This window comes from Juglans regia, unplaced genomic scaffold, assembly GCF_001411555.2.
Source record: "Juglans regia cultivar Chandler unplaced genomic scaffold, Walnut 2.0 Scaffold_13, whole genome shotgun sequence".
Taxonomy (NCBI): domain Eukaryota; kingdom Viridiplantae; phylum Streptophyta; class Magnoliopsida; order Fagales; family Juglandaceae; genus Juglans; species Juglans regia.
Window position 1 is genome coordinate 63,449 of NW_023343423.1, and position 20,344 is coordinate 83,792.

Below are 20,344 nucleotides of genomic sequence, written 5' to 3' on the forward strand. Positions count from 1 at the left end.
CATATTCATATATTATATTCTCAATACAATAAATCAGATAAAATAAATCAACTGCCCCTCATATCCCAACTAACAAAAAATAAAATGAAACATAGTTTACATAAGTCTCCATAAACCATCTAAACATACTGAAGTCTATCTATTAAATAAAATAAATCACCCAATAGCAATAGTATCCTGAGATACTCAACTACTATGCTTAGCTAATCTTGCCCATGCACTCTATTACTGATCCTCAACTGAACCATCAAAATCATTTGATATATTGTGAAGATAGATGAGTGAGTTATCAACAACTCAATAAGCAGAAAACATATACTAGTATGTAAATATGAGCATTAAAAATGTTTAGAATGGAGAACAAAATATTTATTTTCAGAATATAGAATCAAAACATGTTACAAAATATTAGAGCGAATCTTTCAAGAAACATTCTTATTCTAAAAAAGAAATTCTTTGGCATAACAAAATCTGAAACATCATCTTTATATCATATAAGAGAATCACAACAAGACATGTACCATGTTTAATCTCTGTCATAGGGTTATAAACCACCATTATACCTAAGGTAGGGCCGTATACCATGTTTTAACCTTGTGGTGGGATTATAAACCATCATTATACTCGTGGCAGGACCGTATGCCACTATTATACCCGTGGTGGAGTCGTATACCACTATTATACTCGTGACATGGCTGTATACCACTATTATATCCGTGGCAGGGGCGTATACCACTATTATACCCGTTGTAGGGTTATATACCATGTTTAACCCCCTTGGTAGGGTTATAAACCACCATTATACCCGTGATAGGGCTGTATACCACTATTATACCTGTGACAGGGCCTTAACGGAAACATAATAAAAACAACATCGGAACTAGATTATAATCAGATACAAAATCAGAAAATTTATGCCATGATTTTCATATGACACATTGTATCAGAACAAAGTACTGTATGGCTTTAGAACATTTCAGATATTCAAAATAACAGAATCAAAGTATTTTCATTTAATCAAAACAAACTTTTTAGATCACATATTTGCTTTTTTTTTTTTGCAAAATTCAGAAACAAAACGTAACAAAATAAGCTCATGTCTACATCAGTTATGACAAAAAATACCTCATTCTCATACAGATTTTATGCGTATGCAGAACACATATTTGAGGTTATTTTCATGTTTCTTTTTAAAAAAACATGCATATTTTCTAACTCAAACTCTGTCATTTTCTTTTATGTAAAGTCTAGTATAGGAATCCCGCTTGCCTGTACTTTTTATCTTCTCTAAATTTTTTACAATAGTGCCGAATGAAATCAATCGTCACCTATAAGATAGACATATAACTTACTTAAATCTCTAATTAAATACACATTTTGATATTTAAGCTTAAAATACTAATAACCTATTTTTTTATAAAAAATCTAAAATTCTCGTAATTCTAAAATAACATCACTTCCTAATTTCATCGATATCCACTAACTATTCACTTAACATAATTCCAACTCAGGTTTGTTTAAAAATCAAACCCAAACAGGCCAAACCCACATAACTATTGGTGTTTTGTAACAATTACAAATCGACTCAATATCTGACCAAAACCCACTTGAAACAATTAAAACAATATGCCATGACTTCCAACAAAAGGGCAAAGATGTGATTATAAAAAAAAATCTAGGATCTTTCTTTATGAGATATACACGTGATACTAAGGGCATTTAGGTAATTATGTAATATAAGTGTAGAACGCAACGGCTACAACTTGGAGAAAATAAACTTTGAATCAGGAACTACACTTGGTGAGGGAGGGACTGTGCGAGATACTCATCGAGAGAGCAGCTACGAAGTGGCGGCGAGGTGGCTGAGGCAACAACTGTGCATTGTGAAAGTGAAAGAGAAAGTGATGAGAGAAAGAGAGAGAACGTCGTAGTTACGGACTGGGGTGCTAGGTGTCAACCAAGGCAGCGTTCGAAGGTGGAGGCTTGTCCTCCAGCATCTTCTGTTGGTAGTGAAGTCATGGCCTTAACAGTGGTTGAACAGTTGTGGTGGATGAGATGTCTGTTTAGAAGGGTTGTGGATGGCTTTGGGATGCTCTATTTTTGTGTGGTGAAACAGAGGAGTGTTGGGGGTGTAGGTCGTGAGTGGCGGCTTGCGGGTTGGTGTTGGGTAGTACTGGGGTGGCGTGGGTCTAGGGTGGTGTAAGGCAGAGGTAGCGGTGCAACCGGGCCTGAGTTTGGACATGGGTGACGACTAGGTAGAGGGGTTCGAGTAGTTTTTCGACGTGCTTGGCTCTCGGTAATGGTGGTTTGCAGGTTGGGTTGTTTCCATGGTGAAGATGAGGGCTACAGTTGCTTCCTGGATGTGGGCTGACCAGGTGCTGCGGCATGGCCTACATGGGGTTGGGGAGCAACCGTGGCTGTGTTGGACAAAGGGGCATGCAACGCTGAGTTAGTTGTGTGTGGAGGCATAGGAATGAAATGTGCGGATGGAGGTGGTGGTGCGTACAGTGCAGTAGGGTCTAGAGGAAGAAGATGAAAGTTTGTCGTGTGATTCTGTGGTTGGGAGGAAGGGTGAGTGTGCATGAACGTGTATAATGTGTATAAATATGGTGCTGCCGTGAACCCTAGTGGGAGGAAAACGTGCATGGTGTCGAGACGTGCCTGGATTCTGGACCTGGTTCATGGGCTTGGGTTTTGGGTCACTTTAGAAATTTTTGGGCTCACGTTTTGGGTGGTGTAAAGACTTAATGAATGGGTTGGGCAAAGTAGCATAATCCAAATAATCTCTTTAGGTTAACAGTATTTTGATGAGTTGAGTATTTAACCAACACTAATGGGCCTCGAGTCACTTCTAAAATAACCCACTTGTCTCGTAAAGTTCCCGGGTCAATTCTCACGTGGCCCATTAGAAGATTTTAATTTAATTGTTAAGCTCAATAAAATCTATGCTTTGCCAAAATAAATTTTGTACTTGTAACCTACTCTAAAATTAATTGTTAAAACTCAAATGGGTTTTTCATACATATTAACCCAAAAGAAAAATCTTATAGCACTCATGCTTGGCTTGGGCTTGTGTTGGATTTGGGTGTTACATGTGCAACATGTACTCGAGTGAAGCTTAAGTAGAAAGTTCTCGCACGACATGTCGCTTGAGCGAACATCAAACAGAAAATTTGTTCAAACGAATAATGCGATAATTGAAAAATTAGAACTTCTATCGTGTAACCTTTATATATATGTTTGTTATAAACAATATGACTGATTCTGAGTATTGTAATTTTGCCCCACAATGTACTTTGACATTTCTCAATAGAATAAAATTCTCTACACCTTCGTAAACATATGCAAGTAGCCGAACCAAATAAAATTTATTGCAATGTAGAATTGATTTCTTGGTTTAATTTTTTTTTTCTGTCATCATTTTTCACAACAACTACTTACAGCTATTCATGACATTGATATTCATTTCGAATTTCGGGAGAACCCTATAACGCTGCTTTAATGGAGCCTTAGTTTTCATGGCTAGGATATTTTTGGAATAAAGAAGAGAAACAGATTGAAAAGAACCCCAAGATTGAACATAGCATAAGAAGAAATTTACTTTTTTATTATTTAACGATCATATCGATAAGATATATAAAAGAATTATCTCCTCACATGGAGATAAATATATAGATCCATAAAGTGAATTCTACATAATTTATTTATCAATATGAAATATTTATATGGGCAATAATAAATATTGTAGGTCACTTTATGTATTTATTTATCTGATATATTTTTCCTATTTGACCCAAAATTGTATCATCGCACTGAATAAGACATGCAAAACTATTAGAATCAAGGTATAATTAGGCTTCATAATGGTGGGATATTGCTGCGTGCATGTGTTCATGGAGTTGACCTCTAGGTGGCAGAAACCATATGGGTTTTGCCAAGAGACAAGAAGCATGTGCCCCAGCCAGATGGTACAGCATTATAGGCCGAACGATGATGCAGGCTGGTGAGTTCATATATTATATTAGTAATATATAATAGAATGATGAAAATTGAAATGATGAATAGATTTTTTCCTTTAAAAAAGAGTGAGATTTATTAGTAAAAAATTATTATTTTTTTATATAAATATTATTTTTATTTATTTTTTTAAAATAATTATACGACACTTATATACTTACGACTATAACTATCATTTCTCGTATTATATTCGCAATATGCATGCCGGATGTTTGAATAACGCACGCTAGCTATAGGTAAATTAAATATTGGCTTCATGCACGGCATGAGGGACCCGACCCCGCCCTTTGCTCGCTCGCTTGCGCGCAATTGTATGGTTGTTGCTAATTGAGGCATTGGTCATGCGGATAGTTTTGTTGGAGACGGAGCCCCCAATGCTTAGGGTACGAGTCGAGAAATATACACTTGGAAAAATGATTTGTGAAGTTTTAGGGCGTCTAAATTTTGTCTAGTTATTTTGATAAAAGTAGATCTCATCATTAAAAAATTATAAATTTTGTTTTTTAGAGGTCCATTATTTTTTAAAAGGATTGCACATGACTTATAAATTTTAAACTTATATCTAACATTATTCATGCACTTAATGTTTGACGGATGGATGGTGGTAGCAACCCATGAACCGGCCCAACGGGCAATAAATGCAACCTAGCTTGAGAATGAGTTTAGGGCACACTAATTAACTTGGTGAAAATAAGTAAAGATAAAATTTAGAAGATATTTCTATAATTTCCGAATGAATGTTATGTAAGTAAGATGGTCTATTTATAGAGAAAGAGACCAAGTAAAATAAATACAAGATCTCCCAATCAAGCTAATATTTCGATAAAAGTAATATACATGCACATCATCATATCCAATGCAATCTTATTTTGGAGTTCAAAAGGCGTGATCAAAATGTCATCTTCGCCCTTCCTCCATGCAATCATCTTCAGTTTGGACCAATTGGCAACATCTTGATTTTTTACTGAGAGAACTAAAGATTGAATCTCCCCTCCTCATGTATAAAAGAAATTTCATATTCACAACTAACTAACTATATATATAGAAAGAGAGAGCGCAAACTGAACCTTCTTTCACCGATCATAATTTTTACAAGTTAATTCTTTCCGGTAAACTTGACCTTTAATATAATATACCTAAATTAATATATTTAATACTAGCTACTTGTATATTAATAACAATTTTTTTTTTTGTCAAAGGTTACCACGTTAATTAATTATACAGTATAATTTTGAGAAAATATTAAATTCGTTGCCTAGAAAAAAAAAAAAAATTGAAGAAATAAATCTACACGTACCACGCTCTTTTGTTCACGTCAAAAAAGCGGGTAATCATCCTTTATACGTTATGCGCAAAAAGCCCCACCAATGAGTTTGTGCCGATGACTAAAAACTTGCAGATTGGTAAATTATAAGGGACAGTCATTTGGATTAGTGGCCTTACCACTATCAATCCTCATTGAAAGTAGCATGCTGTATGCACCATACAAAGCAAGCAAGCAAACAAACGAAAAAGATGAATCTTTTATGTGCCTGACAGAATTACAATCCCACATACCACAAAAATAAATAAAAAATGGCATGTGCTTGAGTTGAGTGATTCATCATGTGATGGCAGATCAAGAAAAACAAAAACCCACAAAAGTTCATTTAGTTTCCGTTTAAATTCAGATATGAGTTAAGATGGTTTGTGAATAGTATAATAAAATATTATTTTATTAAAAATGATAAATGTCCTGAAATTGTATTCCGAAGATGTGTCCCGAAACATTTTTTTTTATTTTTTACTTAGTGATTAAAGAAATGTTTTTTTAATGATGTTGTAAATTTTTTATTTTTTTTTATAAATATTTATGATGATTAAAAAAATACATGAAATAAAAGAAATAAAAAATAAAAAAACATTTTTTGCCTGTTGGGCGGACTTTCGAGTTACATTTCTCGGGAGATGTAGCATTATTTTTATTTTATTTTGAGATTTGAAAAAGTTGAATTGTATATTATATTTTATATAAAAATTTAAAAAAATTATAATAATAAGATAAAATGAAAGTTGATTGAGTATCCGATCTAAACGATCACTTAATTTGGTAAATAATTAGGTCATAACTGATTGTGGCAATTGACAATGCACCAACTACTGGTCCTATAGATCCTCACCTGCCCATGTCTACTCACCAAGCAATTATTTTCAATCACCCATGATATAGACATTTGGTAAATGTCCATATCATTTTTTTTTTTTAATGGGACCGGGTTGTTTTGATGGATTTAGGCTGCGTTTGGATCATAAAATACTCTCAACTCATCTCAACTCATCATTACAATTTTTTCAAATTCCAACACAAAATATAATAAACAAATCAACTTTTTCAAATCTCAAAATAATAATAATATTAAAAAATAATATTCTAACAATATTTTATCATCTCAACTCAACTCAACTCAACTCAACTCACTTCAACATCCAAACTCAGCCTGTAGCTAGGTAGAAGCAAGCAAGCAACCCCCCTAACCTCTCCCCTTGCAATATTTATTATACGACTGCCTAATAATTCCATTGCTCCAATTTACCATATCACCCATGATCTGCATTACTTTTGTTTTACGCAATCTTAATTGTATAGTACAGCCTGATAGTAAGTTGTAAGTACATTTCTTGAGTTAAATGTTTGGATTCAGATATGAGTTGAGATAATTTGTAAATAATAAAATAAAAATTGAATTATTTATTATATTTTATATAAAAATTTAGAAAAATTATTTTGAGATTTGAAAATATTGAATTGTTTATTATATTTTACATAGAAATTTAAAAAAGTTATAATGATGAGATGAGATGAGATGAGATGAGATGAGATGAGTTGAGTTAAGGTGGGTTGAGCTGAGTTTTGAATCCAAACCTCTCCTAGTCTACCTTTAGTTTTATTATGCTATTATTATTATTATGTTGGAATGGTTGTTACTCGATCGATAGGGTTACGCTACATACTACTGCGTCCACATTCTATTTTTATTATGCCGTGCTGATCATGAAGTAACATTAATTATATATCAATCATTAACTTAGTATTTTTTTAAGATAAGAAATTTAATGAAAAATAAATAATGTCACGTTACCACATTGAAATATTAGTCAAATTGGGACGAACATAGCATATAACATTTTTTTACTCGATAAATGCTAATGTGATCTATAGATCTTACTGTAATGACAAAGAGTTTAACCATACAATGATTTAAATTAAAGAAGACGAAATTAGATGTAGCAATGAATACAAATTTGGCTGCGACATGCATATATATATATATATATATATACACACACTTTACCTTTATTACAAGATTATGATGGACAACAAGGATGGTGATATTAAGGTCCTATTTGAATGTTGAATTGAATTAAATTAAATGAATTAAGTTTTTTTTATAAATAATAGTGAATTGAGATGGTAGAGTAAATTTTATGGAATCCACCTAAAATGAGTTTAGATATTAAGATAAATTTAAATATATTTATAAGAAATTGAAAAAGATTATGGATCTCGAGTATAAAGAGGTATTGAATTGAAAAAATTAAAAATCTCATGTATAGAGAAGTTTTAAATTGAGATGAATTTAATAATTAAAAAATTATGTATTTAAATATTAGATTCAATTTAAAATTAGACCGAACTAAATTAATTTCATTTTAATCCAAATTTTAGACCAGACCTTATCTCTACCGTACATGGTTGGTGGAACTCTGATTTTCCCTCTAATTTGCCTGGTAAGTGGGGAATGTGTCACCTTTCCAAATTCCAACTAGATTTTCCTCGTCAATAAAGCTTTTGCTTTATGCAATTTGTTTTCTTCCTTGCAATATTAAAAATGGTTATTGATTTATTTAAAATAAAATAAAATATTATTAAAATATTATTTTAAAATTTGAAAAAATTAAATTGTTTATTATATTTTATATAAAAATTTAAAAAAATTATAATGATAACACCGGAGATGAAACTGTTTCTGTATCTAAAAGGAACCTAAATATTTTATTTCATCATTATAATTTTTTTAAATTTCTATATAAAATATAATAAATAATTTAATTATTTTAAATTATAAATTATAATAATATTAAAAATAATATTTTATTTAATTTTTAAATTTTATTTAAAATAATCTCATATCATTTTACTATTTAAACAAATTTATTGTATTCAAAGTTTCAAACGGAGCCTAAAATGAGAAAAACGAAAGGAAAAAAACTGAAGAAGAAGAAAAGGTTCGGTGGAGTAAATACCCTCTTAGACACACTTTCCTTCTTTATTTATAACGTTTTTTTTTAAAAACACGTTTATATTATAAACAGTCAATTAGTTTCATCCTTCATCATGTGCTGGCTTTTTGCAGAATTTTCATGAGCTCGCTTCCTCCAAGAAAGGATGCCAATTTATATATTATATATATATAAAAGAAAAATAAAAGCATGGGGTTCACGTGACTGCATGAAGATACCAAACAAACTGGAAAGTAACGCAATTTGATGCATTTGTTTTTGGATATTAGTAATATTACATAAATAAAGGTAAAAAAAAATTGGATGGTTCCCGCATAAACAAGGGATAATAGAATAGAAGAGGCAATACTGATGTAGAGAGCTCATACATATATATATCCCGCCTTTTGCAACCATCATTTATCGTTGAAAAATGAATCAAATTTGCCTGTAATGTAAGAGTTGTAGGAAGGGTGACACATGGGAGGCAATGTGTCTTGTGACTCATATTGACGAGTTGGTGCATTTTAGGATCCGTTTAGATTCAGAGATAAGATGAGATGAGTTGAGATAATTTGTGATCAATAATAGTGAGATTTATAAATTGAAATTTATGAATAATAATAAATAGTAGTACAACTCATCTATCAATCCAAACTGGCTTTAAATAAAAGTGTTATAGCTATAAATAAATTTCATAAAATTAAATGTATAAATTAACATAACTTTACTTGATACAAAACAAAAAATGCATCTATATTTATAATTTTACGCACATAATCGTATCTGCCAATACTTGATTTTTAAAAAATTGATAAAATAGAGTAGATATTAAATGCATATAATATTATGTATAAAATTATCGTACACTCAGCACTGCTCAAACAAAATTAATAACATCAATGGAAAAAAAAAAGAGCGGGTGAGTTTGGATTTCAAACTCATCTCAATTTATCATTATAACTTTTTCAAATATCAATATAAAATATAATAAATAATTTAATTTTTTTAAATTTTAAAATAATAATAATATTAAAAAATAATATTCTAACATTATTTTAACATCTCAATTCAATTCAATTCAATTCAACAAACTTCAACAACCAAACACACCGGATGAGATTATTTCATGACGTGAGATCTGACGAAGTGGGGCTTTCACTAGAAGACAAGTGAGACAAAATAAAAGCTACGTTGATATAGTTGCATTTGTTGCAGTTGGTTGTACCCGCTTCTAATTCAGTTGTTGGGTTTCTTTTTCTTTCAATATTTCGAAGGGCCTTGTGGTTTTGTTTTTCGTCGAGGTAGTTGGTTTGGTTGAAATATAGGTGCACGACTTCCAAAACAAAAATAAAAAGAAAAAACAAATTTAGCGTCATGTAATATAAAAAATAAATACTTTAATTATAAAATGTTTTACAAAATTAAATTTATAAAATGATATTATTTGATATAAAATGTGATATTATAAAATTATTTTTATTATAAAATAAATCAAATATATTATATAAAATTATATCAATTTATAAATTTATTTTTATAAATTTTTTTATAACAATAATACTTCTTAATAATAAAATACAGTAGACCTCGAAAAGGATATAATAATGTAACGTAAACAAAGTGCTGTAAACCATAGATTGGCATTCTTATCTCAGCAGAAAAATAATTAGTTAGCTCTTTTTAGATGATGAGTTGAGATAAGATAAATTAAATTTTTTTATAAATAATAGTAAATTAAAATAATAGAGTGAGTTTTGAGAAATCTATCTAAGATGAGTTTAGATATTAAAATGAGTTTGAATATATGAATAATACTAGTATACTCTCTCATTTTGTCTCTTCATTTTGATCGTTCATATATTTATTTATTTTTAATTTATTTACTTACTGATTAAAGAAACGATCATTAGTGCATTGATATATTTTTTTATTTTTTAAAAATATTTAAAGATATTAAAAATATGAAAAGAAAAAATTAAAAAAATACAAAAGATGAATTTTGTCTAGTCGACATATCCAATGGTCACTGCTGGATGGTAACCTAATGTCACTCCAGATATATTTATGCAAAATTGAAAAATACTGTAAGTCTTACGTGTAAAGAGATGTTGAATTGAAAAAAATTGTGAATCTTATGTATAAAAAAATTTTAAATTAAAATGAATTTGATAATTTAAAAATTAAATATTTAAAAATTATATTTAATTTAAAATTAGATTGAAATGAGTAAGTCTAAGTTTTAAACGGGTTCTTAATTTTTCAATCTGTTTATTAATTATTAATTATTAATTATATTAATAATATAAAAATCTATCACATTAATTATTAAAAAATATTTATGTATTAGTTTTTTAATAGGCAGATGAAATACTGAAAGATAAGTGACAGGTCATTCACGTGTGCAGTACAAAAACCACGACGAAGGATGCCAGCACGCAGATTTCAATCATGCAAGTACAAAAACAACCCACTCGGAAATCCCAAGGTCTATAGGGGGTAAAATAGGAATAAAAATATCCTCTCACCTGCCCTTCCCTTCCCTCCCTGCCCCCACCACCTTCCTCCACCAGCAACTTTGCTTAAAAAAAAATTGGTGTCTCACCCATCTCCCTCCTCGGGAGAAAGTCCTCCTTTCTTGGCTATTCTCTTTATATCTCTGCTCTGGTTTCCTCTCTTTCTTACTTTGTGTTTACATTTCTTTTCTGTTTTTTCCCATCTGCTCTCGCTAGTCGGTACCCTACATTCTACAATGGCGTCGAGTCTAAGAGACTTACAGCTCACCCAGGTCGCCGGCGATGGAGGCAGGATCTTCGCCGGTAAAGATTCCGATGAACTCGAGGACGTGAGGCTCCTAGATTCATACGAGGATGACAATAGCTTCAATAGAATTGAGGCTGGAATGAGGAGGGTTCAGGTCGGCGTCTCCGGGATGACTTGCGCTGCTTGCTCGAATTCCGTCGAAGCAGCTTTAAAAAGCGTCAATGGGATTTTGATGGCCTCCGTTGCCTTGCTTCAGAACAAGGCTGATGTGGTTTTTGATCCCATGTTGGTTAAGGTTAGTCTTTGTTCGGAATTCCCATGTTCGCTTTGTGGTTTAGTTGGAATGTTAGAAGTGCTAAATTGGTGAACTTTGCCAACTTTGACCTTTCTGTGCTGGCTTTGGTGTTTTGGACTATGGTTCAGCGAAAGTGGTTGCTTATTTTTTGAGATTTATGCCGAGTCTTATAAGTTTGTCTTCACTTTTTGTTTCTGGTGAATTGGATCATGTTACTTTTGAAACTTTGTGCAGTATGGACTTGTCTTGGGGATTCGAACTCTAGGTTGGTCTAGTAGATAGTTTGTGGAACTTCATCTTCATTTGTGCTATGTTCATCATCTTGAATCTAGTTTAGTTTGCAGTTTTGGTTGAATTAAGTAACGATGAAATGTTTGATTTTCTTTAGTTTTGTGTTTATGGGTCTTGGTACATGTTTTTCTTCATTTATAGGTGGTGTTAATTTAAGATATTCGCGACCTTATAAAAAATTAAAAATAACATTAAGATATTCGTGACTATATGCTGAACGTTATTGGTTAATCTACGGGTTTGAATTGCAGCTTTTGTCATTTTTAGTAATTATGGACTACAAATATTTATGGGTTTGTTTATCGGTGGAATGCATGGTTCTAAGCTTTACTTCTTTCAAATATTTCTTTTTAGGATGTAGTTACTATAAGTGAGTGGACTTAACCGGGTGTTATTCATTGTGCTTAATCTACTTAGAATAATGAGAATAATGTGTGTATATATATATATATATGTCAGGTCTTCTTCATTACGTTATCAATTTACCTATAAAATATATATATTTGTAACCTTTAGAGCTCGTTTGGATAGTGAGATGAGATGATTTTAGATGAGTTGAATAAAATATTGTTAGAATATTATTTTTTGATATTATTATTATTTTGTGATTTGAAAAAGTTAAATTGTTTATTATATTTTGTGTGAGAATTTGAGAAAGTTGTAATGATTAGATAAGATGAGATGAGGTGAGATGGTTTCTGTATCCAAACGAGCCCTTAGTGTTTGTGTCTCTCTCTTTCATGGGTTGCTTTTCAATGTACCCTGGGGATGGTGGTTTTTCTTTTATTGGAATTCAATCATGAATGGCATCAGGCTAAAGAGACAGAGTAACCAACAGACCTGCTTTATTGAGTTCTCTACTAATGGTGGTGTTTCATCTCTCTCTATCTCATACATGGGGATTTTCAGTTCATATACGTTTGATTTTTCTCATAGATCTGTGTCTTGCAAGGGCATTTAATATTCACACTTTGATCAGTTGAAAAGGGATTGAGATATTTGAGACAATTAATAGAAATTGTGGGTTTTTCTTTTATAATACAGTAACTGTGAAAAGCAGAATAGAGGGGTGCAACTCTTGTAAATGGTAAGCATTCAAGAAAAACACCCAAAGAAAATGGGAATATTATATCAAAGGTATTTTTAAAACTCCACCAGCTGTCTAACTATAGACAATGCCTAGTGGATAGGTGCCTGCCTCCATGCCTTTTAGCTGCCACTGGATACGACCAAACTTTGTGTGTCCAAACTTGGGAGAGATACTGGACCAGATTGGCCAGAAGGCCGGTGATTTAAAAGGAAATTCTAACCGAGAGGACAGGAATTGATGAAATGTTATGAGTTCTAGATATCATGAGAAAAATTATAGACCACAAGTATTAGTTTTAACACTTTTGGTAACTGTTGCTGTCATTTAGTGTTTCTGGGCAACCATTTGAAATTCCTAATCATGTTCCTTTGTCTGACTGCATGTAGGGATACCTTGCAAAGAAGTTTATATCTGCCTACTTGGTACTGAGAACCTTGGATTTTATACATGCTGAAGCATTTCTTGACTTGTTTTAATTTAGGATGAAGACATCAAGAATGCAATTGAGGATGCAGGCTTTGAGGCAGAGATCCTACCTGAACCCAGCACTTTTGGGACAAAGCCTCATGGAACCCTGCTAGGCCAGTTCACAATCGGAGGTATGACTTGTGCAGCATGTGTAAACTCCGTTGAAGGTATTTTAAGAAATCTACATGGTGTTAAAAAGGCAGTAGTTGCCTTGGCCACTTCCTTAGGGGAAGTTGAATATGATCCTACCATGATTAGTAAGGATGATATTGTCAATGCCATTGAAGATGCTGGTTTTGAAGCTTCACTTGTACAGAGCAGTGAGCAGGACAAAATCATATTGGGGGTTACTGGCATATACAATGAGATGGATGTACAGCTTTTAGAAGGCATTCTTAGCCACTTTAAGGGAGTGAGACAATTTCGTTTTGAAAGAATATCAAAAGAAGTGGAAGTTGTCTTTGATCCTGAAGTTGTCAGTTCTAGATCATTAGTTGATGGGATTGAAGGAGAATCCAATGGGACGTTTAAGTTAAACGTAAAAAGCCCTTATGCAAGAATGACTTCCAAAGATGTTGAAGAAGCCTCAAAAATGTTTCAGCTGTTCACCTCCAGTTTGTTTCTTAGTGTAAGTATTCTCTTTTCTTGTCATGATTCAGGGTATTGAATATCTATTATATATATGTGCATGTGTGTTTTGCTTTCTTTAAGTTGTCTGTCTTTCAACTGAAATGCACAATATAAGTCTGTTTGTGCATGTGTGTGTGCGTGTGTGTGAACTTTGCTTCCTTTAACGTATGTGTCTTTTTCCTGATAGTTACAATATAAGTTCAACATAAACTTAGTCATAATGTCTGGAGATGGTTTCCCTCGAGTCCATATTGGGCTAAGTTGAGTTGTGCCTTTTTACATATTGCAATCATATCTCAATGTAAGGTTTTTGATAACATAATGGTATTGTTTTGGAAATCTAAAAGAGATGAGTCGATATGAATGTTTTACTTGAATTGCAATGCATCAGACACCCCTGCCTCCACCCTAGGAGTTGGTATTCATGGAGTGTGAGATGATGAAAATATAATTTAATGTAAAATGATACAGACTCATGCTTCGATTGGTTCACAAAATGATTTTGTAGCCCATGTAGACACCGATTTGATAGTAGCAGTTATTCTTACCTTTTAAATTAATCATTCCCTTGTGATGCTTTGGCTCCAGATTCCTGTCTTTCTTATAAGGGTAGTTTGTCCTCACATACCACTGGTGTATTCCTTGTTGCTTTGGCGATGTGGGCCCTTCCAAATGGGGGATTGGTTGAAGTGGGCATTGGTGAGTCTTGTCCAATTTGTTGTTGGAAAGCGCTTCTACATTGCAGCTGCCAGAGCTCTTCGAAATGGTTCAACTAACATGGATGTTTTGGTTGCATTGGGAACTTCTGCCTCTTACTTCTACTCTGTATATGCTCTTCTATATGGTGCAGTGACTGGATTTTGGTCTCCAACATACTTTGAAACAAGTGCAATGCTGATAACATTTGTATTGTTGGGGAAGTATTTGGAGTGTCTTGCCAAAGGAAAAACGTCAGATGCAATCAAGAAGTTGGTGGAACTTGCACCGGCAACAGCAATGTTGCTTGTCAAAGACAAAGGTTTGTATGCATGTGTTTTCCTTTTGTTTTAATTTTTTTTTTTTATTTAACAAAGGCTATATGTATTTTTGGGACTTCACTCAACGGAATGGTTGAAGTCTTGATGTTTTAGTGAAATTTCCAAATATAAATGTCTTTTATCTTTTTTTTTCTTGTTTTTTTTTTCTTTTTTTTTTTTTCCGATTCTTGATTAGGATCCAAAGTTATTCCATTTTTTTTTTTTAATAAGTAAAAGGCAGTATACTGTAATGAATGACAAAAGCTGATTCCAAAATTTAATTGAACAATCTCAATAACTAATTGGTTTAATATTTTTGGATTTTAGGTGGGAAGTGTATTGGAGAAAGGGAAATAGATGCTTTGCTCATTCAGCCTGGTGATACGTTAAAAGTTCTTCCTGGTGCAAAGGTTCCTGCCGATGGTGTAGTTGTATGGGGTTCAAGTTATGTTAATGAGAGTATGGTAACTGGTGAATCCATACCTGTTTTAAAGGAAGCCAATTCATTAGTTATTGGAGGCACAATAAATTTACATGGTGCCCTTCACTTACAAGCTACTAAAGTAGGAGGCGATGCAGTTTTAAGCCAGATAATTAGTTTGGTTGAGACAGCCCAGATGTCAAAAGCTCCTATTCAGAAGTTTGCTGATTTTGTAAGTATTCTCAGCATAGTTTGAGTCTAATTTATCATGTTTTCTATATTTATGCTATATATAGGTGCTATTTGAATATATTCTTTTCATGCTTTCTTGCTTTGAAATAAAGGAAAGAAATATTGCATTTCACAGTCGCCTGAGAAGTATAATTTCTATGCTTAACTATCTGTAATTGATTCATTCCATTGTAGCTTGGTAAGTGGCAATGATTGAATAGCTATTTTATGCCTATTGCACTGCCAACCTATCAATTTTTATGTTCACAATATATATTTAAGACTATACTCTTTGTCCATTGTTATAAACTGGAGTTTCAGTTATATATAGATTTTCAGAATAAATTACAAAAACCCTCAAAAACTATCAGTATAGTCTCAAACACACCCAGCACTGACTGATGATGACTCACTTCCCAAATAAAACTTTTTGTTGTTTTTCTGTGCAAGCCTTTTACCTGATTGGATCAACTATCGTGAAGCCTTTTCACCTCATCAAAAGTTCATCTCAATTAAATACCTAATTCACACATGATCGATTGATGCTTTTCTTGTTTTAGTTTCAAAATTATAGATTGATCTGATTATATATATATATATATATATATGTATATATGTCTAGAATGCTTGGAATCAAGTATGAGTCCTATCTTAATTGTCTTTGTTCATGCAGGTAGCGAGCATATTTGTTCCTACAGTTGTTGCCATGGCATTGTTAACATTATTGGGTTGGTAAGCTCACATTTCTTTGGTGATTTTCTTGTATCTTTAGACAGTCATGCATAGGTGTGGTTCTTGTCTATGTCCCGTGTACATATTTTTAATAAAATTCCTATTTACTGATAAAAAGAAAAGATTCACATTTCTTTGGGCATACAACCACGCACCTGCACATAGTAATTTTGATCCATATAGTTTAAATGGTTGTCTCCTTTTTGTTAAAAACGTTCTTCTGTTGATCATCTCTAGGTATATTGCTGGAGCTCTTGGAGCCTATCCAGAACGATGGCTACCAGAAAATGGAAATTACTTTGTATTTGCTCTCATGTTTTCAATATCAGTTGTGGTTATTGCATGCCCATGTGCTCTTGGGTTGGCAACGCCAACTGCTGTCATGGTTGCGACTGGGGTTGGGGCTAATAATGGTGTGCTGATAAAAGGTGGAGATGCTTTGGAAAGGGCTCAAAAGATTAAGTATGTGATTTTTGATAAAACAGGTACCCTAACCCAAGGAAAAGCCACGGTTACGACAGCAAGAGTTTTTGTAGGAATGGATCTTGGAGAATTCCTTCGATTGGTGGCCTCTGCAGAGGTGATTTCTAATCTTCTAATATGTTTTACATGCTTTACCTCGAAACTAAGCCTTTTCTCTTTTGATCTTCCCACTTTTGGGCCGAATATGGCACCTTAGGAAGGTCCAAGGAGGACATCATAACATCACAATGATATGAAAGAAAATAGTATTGCAACTATATTTACCCCTGAGAAACTTTGAGCTTTCTTTTCCATTCTGAATCATGTTTTGCCATTGCAGATGAACTGCATAAATGGGCAGCAGAAGATGCATACATTTTTTTCTCCTAATTACATTGAGTAATTATTTATTTTTTGTTTGTGGGCGGAGAGGGATGAAGAAAGTCATAAAAACATTAAGCAGTACAATTATAACAGAACCAATCTTTATTTATATATTTATTTTACCCCTGGCTTAGGCTAGCAGTGAGCACCCATTGGCTAAAGCAATAGTGGAATATGCACGTCATTTCCATTTCTTTGACGAGCCTTCTGCCATCAAGGATGCTGAAAACAATAGCAAAGAGTCCATTTCTGGATGGCTTTTTGATGTGTCAGAGTTCTATGCTCTGCCAGGAAGAGGTGTCCATTGCTTTATAAATGGGAAACGGGTTGTGGTGAGTTTCTTTACATTGAGATATGCAAGTATCTGTTCCAATTTCAAATATGCTTCATAATTTTGCTTATTGGGGATGAATATCCTTGACAGGTTGGAAACCGGAAGCTAATAACTGAAAGTGGAATGGCTATTCCAACTGATGTGGAAAATTTTGTAGTAGAGCTGGAAGAAAGTGCCAGGACAGGAATACTCGTTGCATATGACAATAGCTTGATTGGTGTTTTAGGAGTTGCAGACCCACTAAAGAGAGAAGCTGCTGTGGTTGTAGAGGGCCTTGGGAAAATGGGCGTCAGGACTGTCATGGTCACAGGGGACAACTGGAGAACAGCTAGGGCGGTTGCTAAAGAGGTCTGTATATAGTTTTTATTTCTTAGTAAATTAATCCACCACCAGCTTTGTGTTTCATAAAACACTTAGTACTTTGAATTATAATATTAAGGCAAGTTCTAACTTACTTTTTTAAGGGTCCCAATGAAGTTCGACTCTAAATAATGTAAATTTTCTCTATATCATAGCAGAAATGTTTTCTTGTTAATTTCCATATAAAATCTATGGTTGGGACTTGATATCAAGCGGTATAGTTTTAATATGATCCAATTTCACTGGTTTAGCATGCTCTCTTTTGTGATCCTAAATGAACCTCATATCATGTACTTTTTTGGTCAGTACTAAATTTTTGGGATGCAAATTGATATTAAAATGTCAAATATGAAAAAAGAAAAACCATTTATGCTGGGCAGGTTGGCATTCAAGATGTAAGGGCAGAGGTAATGCCGGCAGGAAAAGCTGATGTTGTCCGATCATTTCAAAAAGATGGTAGCATAGTTGCAATGGTGGGTGATGGTATCAATGACTCCCCTGCTCTAGCTGCTGCTGATGTTGGTATGGCAATTGGAGCCGGGACAGATATTGCCATAGAAGCTGCTGATTATGTATTGATGAGAAATAACTTGGAAGACGTAATCACTGCCATTGATATATCAAGGAAGACCTTTGCACGAATTAGATTGAATTATATGTTTGCCATGGGCTACAATGTGGTTGCAATCCCTATTGCTGCTGGGGTTTTCTTTCCTTCTTTGGGTATAATGTTACCACCATGGGCGGCCGGTGCGTGCATGGCTCTATCATCTGTAAGTGTAGTATGCTCTTCTTTGCTTCTTAGGAGATACAAAAAACCCAGACTTACAACAATACTAGAAATTACAGTAGAGTAGAAAGAGGAAATTGAGAAACTAGGTTCGACTTCATAAGAAGATATGATGGGTGTGAATCCAGTTTGATGTCCCAATTTTGTATATTTCTGTTTCTTTTACAGTGGGGATGTGCATTTTGTACCCCATTCTCTGTAAATGCAACTCCTATAATAATTTCTCAATGCTTCTTTCTTTTTCTTAGTTTCAGTCTTTTGCCCTCGTTGTTATTTTGTTTTATTCAATGAAGAGGGTCATGTTCTCTCTTCGTACTACGTGCCCAAGACGTCTGATAATGGGAGAAAATGTTCAAAAGAAAATGAACATATGGGAAACAGACATTTAGAGGGAATTCAGGGAAGTACTTAAAAAGAGGAAATTTCTTCGTTCTTTGTTGCTTTGGGATAAGGCTATTGTATTAGAGGGGTCAACTTTAATGACTTTTATGCTTCTTTTTCTTGTTCTGAGGCTGTAATTAAGTATATATTTTTTTCTTATATACTATATGTGTACTTGGATTTTGTTTAATCATAAGGATCAATAAATTTTCTTACTTCAAAAAAAAAAATCCTGCTCCAATCCGTCCTGTTGAAAATGCTTCTTGGGGCTCGAAAATGACTATATATTAACTCGAGATTTTATAAAAATTTGATATAAAAATTGATTTAATAATATTTTTTATATAATTTGATTTTATAAAAATATTGTCATGTGAATTATATTATGAAAAAATTGGGTATGTAATTTCAAAAATTTTTATTACTTATTTATAAATATATTTATAAATAAAACAAAATTATTATAAATACTATGCAATCATTTGTGAGATCCATATCTATCTTCTTTCAAACAACTTAAAACCATCTCATCTTACTTTCAATCTAAACACAAAATTTTTAAAAATCATCTCAACTCACAAATTTTATTATTATTCATAAACCATATCCACTCATCTTATCTTTCAATCCAGATGAAGTCTAAAAGTAATAGATGATTTAAATATGATAAAAATGTCACATTATATGCAGTGGGATGCGGAATAAGATGTGCGTGTAGTTTGCAGTGAGATTCATGTGGTATCCAGTAACTCAATATATTTTTAGAATGGAAGCCTATTTTTTTTTCTTCAGCAGCTCTACACTAAATATCTATTAAATAGAAGAATTCTTTTATTTCTTTTTCTCAACAGGTATATAGTATAAGACTGTTCAATTAAAATTCTTCATCTACAAAAAGCTGGATGCCTCGTGCTGCAAATATTATATACCCTTGGGGTTTGAAATTGGATTTCCAATTTTGCATGTACTTCTAGACAAAAAAAAGAGGTGGGGATGGTTGGTTTGGTTTTGTCGATCAACGATGGTAGGATATGAATTGTGGCAAATGGTCAAATTCAATCCAAGTTCCCCTCTGACAAATCAAAGGAACTTCATTACTTCTGGAAGAATAGTCAAAACTTCAAAAACAAGGGAAAAAAAAATGTGGTTGGTCAAAACTTGGGAAGATTTATGTATGTTTTCTTTCTTTACGGGATGATGCTGATTAATGATGGGTCGTTTACGATTGCATACTTTGACCGACCCAATTATCATCAGCTTCTACCTCTCTCAGCCATCGCCATAAAATCATTCTTTCACACTGCATCCCGCGGCCACCTCAAAACAGGTATGAGGTTGAGATAATTAAGAAATTAAATAATAAGAAAAACATGTATATATATATATATATATATATATATATTACACCGTATCTTTTTA

At 32.9% G+C, this 20,344-nt stretch overlaps 1 protein-coding gene across 1 annotated transcript; it reads left to right on the plus strand.

The window, feature by feature from the left end:
• The first annotated feature begins 10,863 nt into the window (after positions 1 to 10,863).
• Positions 10,864 to 18,791, plus strand: LOC118345052 (copper-transporting ATPase RAN1-like). The gene is made up of 9 exons (XM_035686907.1): positions 10,864 to 11,335; positions 13,198 to 13,812; positions 14,403 to 14,832; positions 15,158 to 15,483; positions 16,156 to 16,214; positions 16,452 to 16,794; positions 17,195 to 17,392; positions 17,485 to 17,742; positions 18,135 to 18,791. Exons 1-9 carry the CDS (start codon positions 11,030 to 11,032, stop codon positions 18,609 to 18,611), a joined length of 3,012 nt encoding a protein of 1,003 aa, XP_035542800.1. The 5' UTR covers positions 10,864 to 11,029; the 3' UTR covers positions 18,612 to 18,791.
• Positions 18,792 to 20,344: the final 1,553 nt, after the last annotated feature.

Bases quoted from the DNA above. Each gene is read 5' to 3' on its own strand.
- LOC118345052 (XM_035686907.1), top strand. From the start codon at position 11,030: ATGGCGTCGAGTCTAAGAGACTTACAGCTCACCCAGGTCGCCGGCGAT. The intron at 11,336-13,197 runs GTTAGTCTTTGT...GTTTTAATTTAG, and splicing joins TTGATCCCATGTTGGTTAAG to GATGAAGACATCAAGAATGC. The intron at 15,484-16,155 runs GTAAGTATTCTC...TTGTTCATGCAG, and splicing joins TTCAGAAGTTTGCTGATTTT to GTAGCGAGCATATTTGTTCC.